The sequence below is a fragment of the Hippoglossus hippoglossus genome, chromosome 13 (genome assembly GCF_009819705.1).
Source record: "Hippoglossus hippoglossus isolate fHipHip1 chromosome 13, fHipHip1.pri, whole genome shotgun sequence".
Lineage (NCBI taxonomy): Eukaryota > Metazoa > Chordata > Actinopteri > Pleuronectiformes > Pleuronectidae > Hippoglossus > Hippoglossus hippoglossus.
This window is the reverse complement of record NC_047163.1, coordinates 7,624,961-7,635,451: the sequence shown is the minus strand read 5'-3', so window position 1 is coordinate 7,635,451 and position 10,491 is coordinate 7,624,961. Positions and strand designations below refer to the sequence as shown.

Below are 10,491 nucleotides of genomic sequence, written 5' to 3'. Positions count from 1 at the left end.
CACACGTTTGTGGTTATTTTGTGTGGCGGGACATTTCAATAGATAGGTTAAAAAGAAACAGCGATGAAAGAACACACAGATACGAGTAAAATACTTCAAGATACTCCATTTAAAGTTTAAGTGCTGTAGCCATGTCTGGAAGACAAAATTTAATGAAACTATAAGTAATAATGACGCAGTTTAAAAATTGTCCAGTTTTTAAAACTGTCCAGTTTTTATACTGCTGTGATAATTATTTTTAATCTCATTTGATATATACAATATTAATAATTCATAAAATGTATATACATTGCTGATGTACACAAGTCTTGTTGTAGTGACTCTCCGCTGAATAATGTGTTGAATAATATTCATACAAATCTATCATATCTAATATATCATATTTTCTAAAGATATTTAATAATATTTTATATATTGTTCATATCATATTTTTAAAATGTTCAATATTCCCTTTTGAAATGTAGTACAAGTGAAGTAAAAGTACACTAAAATAGAAGCATCTGAAGTATTTGAAATTTGTAGGCTTTGTGTGTTACTTTTCACCACTGTGAGAAAAGAACAGTGGTGAGGCTCCTGTGTGTAAAAAGCTGTTCAGTGTTTACAGTTTGTTTATTGCTGCTACAAAGATGTTGTGTCGCAGAGTGATAAGAAAACAGCTTTGTTGAAGTTCACCGATCTAAAGTGCACATGACGTCTCAGGCAGCCAGTTCAGTGAACCTGACCAGCTAATAACGTGTATTTTATAGCATAATAAATGTATCAGGCTTTATCTGGTACAAAAAATATACAGTTGTCTCTAATGAGAAGAAACAAGTGACGTCAGAACGTGATTTAAGTACAACGTCCAGTTTCATTTAGCTTAATATACAGTTTTATATTACAATAATACTTTATAACATCTGTGATTATTCAAGTTGTGGCTATACAGATTAAAAAGCTTTCTTCAAAACTACAAAATGTCAATCAATTCAATTCAACAATTTTATTATCAATTTAGATTCAATAAAACGTAGAGTATTAAATAAAAACAAAGGACAGCGTATGTTGAAGGTATTTGAGTGGTCACATTTAAAAGACATCAGAGTTCTTTCTTTATTATTTGTATATGAAGTTAAACATAAAGTAAGATATGACTTGTTTATTATTACATTTTTGTGGCCTATTGTACTTCAACTTGACAAACCCTCTACAATTAGCTTTATTTACAATAATTGAACTTCTTTTTGCCACTTGGGGGCAAAGGAAACAAACTCTGAACCCATCACCGGCATGTTATTACGATTTAAGTCAAACTTGCTGCTTATTTCCACATCCAGCGGTTGTGGAGCAACAATATTCATTTGGAGACAGTGGAGATAATTCACTACATTCACTGTGTCTGCTGCTGTTTGTTGTGCACAAAGCTTTCAGAGCTTTGTCGCTGAAAATGATGCTGATTGAAAGTGGTGAGAAAAAACCAACACGGTGGAAAGAAGCAAAACAACAAGCTTAAAGACAGTAAAGCTCCAAAGACCTGGTCACAAGCAACCACATGTTCCCTTGTTAATATTGAGGACGACTAAAAACAACTGCCAGGTCGGAAATAAGTTCAAATGTGTGTGTTGTCAGATGTGAATTATGTGTTGAACCCTGACAAAAGGAGAATTTCTGTCACTTGGGACAGACAATAAAGTTTATCCATCCATCCATCTAATGATTACAGTTACACAACAACCTGTATATGTTCTACTCAAGAAATATGAAATATAATGAACCTACCCATTGCTAGTTGTCTTTCTATTTAAAGGGAGTTGTTGTGGCCTGTAAAGTGTGGTTTAAAACATAGTTTAAACATTTAAAACACATAAAATCATAGTTTTTATCGTGAGGAACAATGTCCATAGATGTACAGAGAGCCACTTTTTAACAAAACAGGATTTGGATTTATATTACTTGGCAATGTCCTGACTCTGCTTTTCTTCATTTTAAGTTATATATCTATACATTTTTTTAAAGGCTAATTAAATTTAGGCCTCAGTCTTGATTTAAACGCACTGTGAGCTCCCAGTGTGGTGACTTGACTCCACGTTTCTATCCCAGCGTTGACCTGCAGCCTCCATCGCGGCGCCCTGCTGGGGAAACCCTTGTAATCCACTGATGTTGCTCTATTTGGTTTTCAATGAGGCCTTTGATTTTCAGACGCAGGAAGCCTCTAAAGATCTGACAAGTCTCTTTTTATCCTTTCTCTCAAAGAAACTGAAATACCAGCGGAGCCATTTGCATCTGTTAGAGATTGGAATTACAACACTGAACTCTCCAAACATCTCATTTAGTTAAGATGTGAATTGGGGTTCGACCAAAAACTAAATTAAATTGCAGGTTCTTGAATAATAGAAAGTTAAAAAGAAATTTCTCAATGTAAACACTTTATATTTGCTGACCAATTAGTGAAAAAACTATAAGACCTGTTGTTGTAAGGTGGCTTTATCCTTTTAAGTCCTTCATTGTTGTACTTGTGAGATGAAACAGTTTTAAATGGTCCTCGTTCACTTATCTTATCTTATTCTGACTTCTGATTTCAACAAAATTTATATAACAACCAACGTTTTAGTTGATCAACTTTAACTGTCTAATATTTTGATTACACACAAGCACATTCAACTTTAATGTCCGACAGTTACATGTATGTTTTAATCTGGTGTTTACATATATTACACATGTAATGTAATGTAACCACAACACTAAGTTAAAGCTATAAAGCTGCTAAGTGCTTTTTATCAGATAGCCTGGAAATGGGGAAATGTTTTCATTTTGATAAATGACCATTTAGTCTTTGTCTTGATATGTTTCAGCAGGTTTGCCATGTATAGAAATCCAGATTACAGCAATATAGTGTGTTAGCATGAAGAAAGGACACTCTGCTAATTTATGTGTAATAGAAACACGTACAAAATACATTACATCATAGTGTATTTAAGCATGAATAAGGCAGAATGTTGATAAAGTCAGTAACTCAAAGCCAAGTAACCCACTCACATCGTTTATTAATAGTCCCTGGTTTTGTAAAATAACATTCGTGTATTTTTCCAGCTTGAAGTTCACACCTCTGATCCAGTGGTTGTATAACGGAGCTGTTACATCACACAAACAATTCAGTACCACCTTCAAAGAACCATCAGAGAAAAACTACTTTCAAGTTAACAAAGTTCATAAATAATTCAGATTATGTCCTCGGTACAGGGCTTGAGACTCAATATTTCTAAAATCCTGCCCACAGCCATGACGATATGGCACCTTTATATGAGGAACATAGTGATGAAATGTTGCGTGAAGATCGTACGAATGATGATGAGTATAAACTACACAAGAGAACTAGAGATCAGAAGATGCTCCGTTAGAGAGCGTAGCTTCGTCTGCTGCTGGGATGGAAGTCGACCGATAGATTCGGTTTGGCCGAGGACTTGAGAGGTCAACGCGAGAAGCGAGCCGACACGCGGGGAAAATAGCGGAGCGGGACAAAGAGACAAAAAAATGGAAGCTGCAGGGTGAATGTGGCCGTGTGTTTAGCAGATCCAGAAGAAAGGACACTACATCAACTCCAGCTGAGGCCCAAGGGGTTAATGGATAAGACTACCCAGCAGGGGTCAAAGGTCAGGAGGCCACTCTCTACCGGGGCTAAATGGTCACTGCGACCAGAGTTTACGCCGACCTCTCGATGGAGAAATACATACACATGCATGGAGCTGCTCTGACAGGAGTCTTCCATCAAAAGCCCTGATCAAGGAGGCCTCTGTTGTGCTCCTGCACAGTGATGGAGATCAGTCAGGCCTCCGCAGTAACAATCGGGACCCTTCACCGTACATCGACTCCGCTACCACCTACAGTGACAGCTCGGCCGAACGCATGAAAAAGATAGGTAGCTTTTGATCCTGAGTTATATAAAAAACAAAGTTTGGTTCTACTCATTAGCATTTATTAGCATCTAAAGAAATGGATCCTTAAGTCTGCATAAATCTGTTTACTGTATCAGATTAAATTCCATCCATATATTACATACAGAGTTTTTCCTCATGATTTCTAATATTAGGCAACAAAAAGTCACATTTATTTACAATTAATGTGCCATTAAAACTCAAGGTGATTTCAAAGTAATTCACAGACGTGAAGTTTACAAGTTTACGAGAGTTCAACAAAGTCTAATTAAATAATGTTTGAATATGTTTATAATTATGGAATAAATGAAAATAAAGATATGAAACAGTTATTCCTGTCATTAAGAAAATGAATGAATGAATTAATGGTGCATTATTGTATTATTCAATTATGCCAGAAACCCCGATGTGCATGGGTTTACAAACAACAGCAAAATGCACATCTACATCCAAATGACAAATATTAATCATATACCAATCAAGTTGCTAATAATAAGCAACTTAAGATCTTTGGTTTTCACTGGTGTTTAAGATGCATACTTTGTGTGTAATTTTGTCTTAAAGTAAAGACGACGAAAGATTTATATTGTCAAATGTTTAAAAGTAATTATTTTACATAAAGATATAAAGCCCCTGAGAAATTAGGCTTATTCGGGGATTTAAAGTATAAAGAAGCAATACACAAAATATGAGGGCCACGTGAGGTGTTTAAGATGAGTCCCTGCAGGACAAAAGTGAAAGTCTGCTTTCACCAGAATGAGTCCAAATTCACTGTATTTGCATCTGAGCCTGAAAAACTGTAAGAGCTCCGGGTTTAAAGGGATCCTGACAGATTGATGTTGTCATGCTGATGCTGTCACAGGCTCGATGCTGGACGGGTTAGTGATTTATGAGGACTGGTGGGATGCCCAGAATGGGACCTGGGTTAATGTTCACCTTTTCTGGCGGACCTCCTCTGGGGGGCTGCCCACATCCAGACCAGCTCCAGCCGTCGAGGGGACCTGACTGACTGACTGACTGTGCCGGCCTCCAGCTAAACCCACCTCTCACAGCAGGGAGGGAGCCCACGCTCTGCCCTCAGAGGACTGTGAACAGACTGAGAGAAGGGGAGGGGGCTGGAGACTGACGAGGCCGAAATTGTCATTTTAATGAGTCTCAATAGAAACAATAAAGAGCAGCAGAAAATGATCCAAACACTCGTAATGAGTCAAACAGTCAAACCTCACAGGTGATAATTTATGTCACTTGATTTATGTCACTTATGGGCTGTTTTTGCATCAACGTGATGAAGAGGGAAAGTTTCTCACCCTGATTCTTTACTGAATTAGGCCTCGATAGTTTGGTGATGTAGAGGGAGAAGGAATTAAACTTCTATTGAGATAATTATGATTTTATTGTTGTGGGAGAAAAAAAAACATTAGGCACGAATATCAGTTCACTTTGTATCTGTCCTTAGACAGTTTAGATGAGAATATTTAGATTTTACTGTTTTCCATGATTGTAAACTTGACACGTTTGGGTTTTGACTGCTTGTCAGAAAATCAAACAATTTTAATGTTTTCTCACATTTTATTGAATATTTAAGAAATTAATAAACATTAATAATGAAAATAAATGTTGGCTGTAGCCTTACAGAAGATAGATAGATGAACTTAAAATAAACAAAAAATAATAAAGGTACCTCACAAGACCAAAATGAGGAATATTGGTCACAGTTGATATTGTAGTGGTGCAAATTTCACACATATTTATGCCTGTGGGGGTCTTGGGTGCCCAGAAGCTGCCACTCTACCCCTCAGTAGTTAACCTTCATATGTTGCAGAGCTGCAGCCAGGATTTTACAATGCCTGAGATTTTGTGAAATCCTTGAGTGCATTTATTGGTTCAACAGTTATATGGTGAGACTTCATGCGCCAACTTTATTTTTCTGGAAAGTACAGAATCTAAGGATGTCAATGCTCTTTCAAAGACTTCCTCTTACTTTCAGGATTGAAATTCTGCTGGAGAGACATTGGATGTCACTTCAGTTCCAATCAACATCTTGATACCAAGTTTCTGTATATTCGTAGTGTTGTTAACTTACTTTTACATGGATGTGCATGTACATGTGTATTTCATGATTTAATCAGGAGTCTTTATAAGTTAGAAGTGGCTATCAACCTTTTCAGATTCATCAAAATAAAACAAACAATAACTAGTCTAAATATTCTCACCTATTCAACTGTTTAGTTATGTTTTCTGCAAATAACGTTTAAGGACACTACTAGAGATATTCTGGTCGAGAAACACAAAATCTGTGGATTGAATTTATCATCTTTTGGCCCAAACCTGTAAAAGATACAAAACTCTAAATGAGAGTCTAGAATTTACAAAATAAAAGAATAATCCTTTGTATAGTTCACATGCAAGTGTAGAGGACGAATGTTTCCTTGGGTCTTTTATCCTCAAATTACTGATACACATGAACTTGGTGTCAGAAGAGATAGATGTGGTCCTGTATATACACAACAATGTTCTCTATTCTCTAAATGATATACTTTGGGCCTGAAAGTTAAGAAGTACAAATTAAGATATATTGAGTCTGAAAACAATGGTAGAAATCACACAAATTTAATGACTTCAATGTCCTTAATTACAGTGCACAATGCTTTTTATCCTAATCTGTTAAAATTGAAATGTTTCTCTCAGCTGTGGGTCACTCTGAAGCCTAAATGGTTTCATTAGTCTCTCTGTCATGTATATGGACTCTGAATAATTGCTGCTGAATAGAGCAGAGGTATAGGAGAGGGTGAGGGCAGACCAGGTGATGGATAGCAGTGGGGCTTGTCATCTGATGCCTCGCACCACTCTCATTAAGCTGTAAATCTTTGACAACAACACCCGCTAAGACAAAGCCAGAGAGGCTGTTTCTTGTTGCTCCACCTTGTCATTGGTGTAACAATGAAACTGCCAAGTGAATTACTTTGTCCGCACACACAAAGGCCTCAGCGACCAGTAAAAATGTTGGACAAGTCATCGGCTTATAAATGCAGATGCTGTCCGATACAGCAAACATTTGAAATACCATCTTACACAGCATAGAGCAAATGATGCAGATCAGAGATAATAATGTAATGATGAATTCTAAATAATAAAAAATCACAGGAAAGTGCCTATAAAATATAAAATTGCTATAACAGTGCAGTCAAATAATTAAAATGACAAAATAAAGGGCATATATCTTTACTAATGTATTTAAACAATTTAGATACATGATATAAGATATCATAATATAGAATGGAGAAGCTTTGTGTCACTTTAAAGCTACTTTTAAGATGGTTTTGTGTGATAAAGTACCACTGTTTACTTTCCATCATTATGATTACAGCTAGACGTGTCTCAGATACTCCAACAAGACATAAACAACATGCTCATAGTGACTGCAGACTCTGCACACAGTTTGTTTTGGTCAAAACTAGAAACCTGTGCAGTGTCTTAGCGTTGAACAAAGCTGGAAACAAGCTAAACATTGACATCTGCTGGTAAAGGATGTAAATGCATTGAGAATTTATTGTCCTGTGGCAAGTCAGCTATGTAATAGTAATAGTTTCATCTCACTCCGATGTTCAGCAGCTATTATTATAAAACAAAGTTAAAACTTACCTTTACTTCTCTCAAGTTAGAAAATGCAACTCGCTGCTGTACAAAATGAAACATGTTTCAGGGCTTATGAGATTTGGTCAAAACTTAGACATTTTTAGATTTAGGTGAGGCCTGCAAATTAGACCTGTTGTCTTGTCCTGTCCATAGCTCCACAGAAATGCAAACAAATATCAAAAATCAACAATGAAAGAACATTACTTTTATTTGTATAGTGCCACAGCAAAAACATACATTCAATGCCTTCAAATATTCACTTGGGGCTGAGTCATAATTTAACAACTGAACTAATATAACTTATCTTAAAAACTATAATCTATTTTTTATGCGTCTATTAATAACTATACATGATCTGATGCCCGTTGTTCATTTGTAGTCCTCAATGATTTATTAGACTCAAATGAAGATGTATTTCCTTTGTGATTGGTCTGATCTGTCAATATTTGAGTTTGTCAAAATGTGGAAAACTCCCAAACTGCCCAACTCCCTCAAATAAAGCCTGAGCTAAAACACATGTTTTCCTATCACACCTTGATTTAAATGTCGTTATTTAGTGTTGAAGAGCAGAATTTGTTAATCCAGCTTTAGAACTGCTGCCATGTAACGTGTGCACAGCTGTTTCTGCATTACTGACCTGACATTTATACAGTCGAGTCAAAGTATTTGGTTTATAGATCTTTAGGAATACAGTTGGATTGTGAATAGATTATTTGGCCGTTGTGTATTTAAATACTTGCTGAGATTTGCACCCCCTTCTTTTCTCTGACTAGACGAGTGATAGATGTATGAAATGATTAAAGTAAAGTAAAAACAGTAACAGTGTTTGACCACAAGATGTCAGAAAAGAGCATGAGTACTTGGCTGCAGACAAGGGTTAGGGTTAAGCCTAACCCGCTCTGGCGGCCTCGGGAGGCATTGCTGTTGTTGTTGTTGTTGTTGTTGTTGTTGTTGTTGTTGTTGTTGTTGTTGTTGTTGTAAGCACACACTCCATTTAACATTGCATTTTAGTTTTAAGCACCGCAACATCACAAACATTATTTCAAAGAACTCTTGGTGACATTTGACAGGGAGACATAACTGTATTTAAGCACTATATCAGTCGTACAATAATAGACTGAAAAATGAAGCATCATTTGACATTTGTCATTGCTACTGTCAAATGATGTTACATTTTTTGTATCTATTATTGTAAGTGGTGCTTACATACAACAGTATTAGTTGGGCTCTAACTCTTATCATTTTATTTTCTTATCATAATGTATCATCGACTAGTTTTACTACATAAACTACTTGCTAATATTGTTGTATTTTTAATCATTCAATGTATTTTAGTTTGTACTCATACAACATGTTATTGTATGTGAAAGCTATTGACATTGATAATAACATGCTACACTGCTGTTCTACATTGTATTTTGGTAATACTACTACCACTCCAATCATACCACTACATATCACTTTATACTTCATTAATACACGTGTATTCCACACAGTTTCTACTGTTCTACTACATTTGTAGTCCAGCACCTGATCCCTTTATGAGGGCTGTGCGCCTGACAGACCGAACCCAGGCCTCAAACTCCCATGAGCACCCTCGTCACTGCTGACGTCACCCAGCTACCAGCGACCACTGGTATCAAGATGGCGCTGCGGCCAGGATCCGGAGGAGGCGGCAGGTATTTTAACCCCTTTAAAATCAACTTTCTGTCGATAAATACAGTGTGTCCGCGCGGGAGCCACGTCCCACGGCCGGCTAGCGTCCCACTCGGCGGGCGGAGGGAGCCCAGAGGCGGCCGCCGGTGGCTGTTTTCCCTCCCCTGGCTGGATGTGTTGGGATGAGATGGCTGGTTGTCAGGTGTCACAGCTAGCAGCGGTTAGCTAGCAGCGGTTAGCTAGCTGCCTCTCCCGGTCCCACACACAGGGGAGCAGCGATAACCACACACTTCTTATATCACCACACTGTGTCCGCAGTGATTCACACATCTGGCGTTTGCTATATTCAGTGATATTTATTGTAAATAACATGCACAACTCTTTACCAGAAGGGGCCTGTGGACGGCAGCTATTGTTAATACCCACGTATGTGTTTGGTATCGTGCAGGCAGGACGTTTAAATGTCTCACAAGTTGAAACAGATGGGACATGAAGATATAAACTCTTATATAAGTTCATCTTCTCTCCTGTAACTTCACATCTTCACATCTCTTTACTAAATGACACTAACCAGCCCTGTCCCAGTTTGAGCCTCCAGCCAGTGGGTGAAAACTTTAGGTGTCATAATAAAGAAGTGGTTCTCCAGAGCAAGGCTATTCTCATGTTGTTTTCATGAGCTGAACCGGAGCAGCTTGAATAATACATGTGCTCTGGATTACAAGCGCCCTGACCAGCCAGCTGATACTGAACTGACAGGTGAAACCAAAGCCCCCCCCCCACCCAGCCTGGGTGAATGATGCTGGGGCTGTAGGAAGAAGCAGGAGATGTAATGAGAGGAGCTGGAGCTGATTGGGGTTCTCTGTCGTGTGTTTATCATTCTGCTGATGTCTGGTTGTTAGTGACTCGAGTGAAGTTTGCGTGATGCCTGTTTGTAAAGTATCAGGTGTCTTCTCTCTGAAAGTTTGGCTGAAATAAGTTGGAAGGGTAAAGTTGACCTAGTTAATCAGACAGACAGGATCAGTGGTATAATGATATGACGCCATATTTACGAATCACCTTGTGTTGTCAATCATTTGTTTGGTCTTTAAAAGTGTCAGAAAAGGTTTAAAAACACACAACACAAAGTAACAACATCCTTGAATCTAACTTGGAATTATCAATTATCTAATTTTACTCAAACAACTTTCCAAAACATCTAAAAATTGTAAATAACACACAATCCTAGAACGAGCAAATATCAGCAAACAATGAAAAATGCTTGTTATTATTAAACACAGCCCAGGGTGAT

At 37.5% G+C, this 10,491-nt stretch overlaps 1 protein-coding gene across 6 annotated transcripts in view; it reads left to right on the top strand.

Annotated features, from left to right (window-relative positions):
• Window positions 1–9,169: 9,169 nt before the first annotated feature.
• synrg (synergin, gamma) overlaps window positions 9,170–10,491 on the top strand; it is a 33,524-nt gene continuing 32,202 nt past the window's right edge. For 4 of the 6 annotated variants that reach the window (XM_034603729.1, XM_034603728.1, XM_034603724.1 and 1 more), the window contains exon 1: window positions 9,170–9,226. In XM_034603729.1, the coding sequence (XP_034459620.1) occupies window positions 9,192–9,226 (35 nt within the window). In that variant the 5' untranslated portion in view covers window positions 9,170–9,191. The remainder of the gene's footprint in view (window positions 9,227–10,491) is intronic. The other 2 variants (XM_034603727.1, XM_034603726.1) reach the window with 1 other exon arrangement.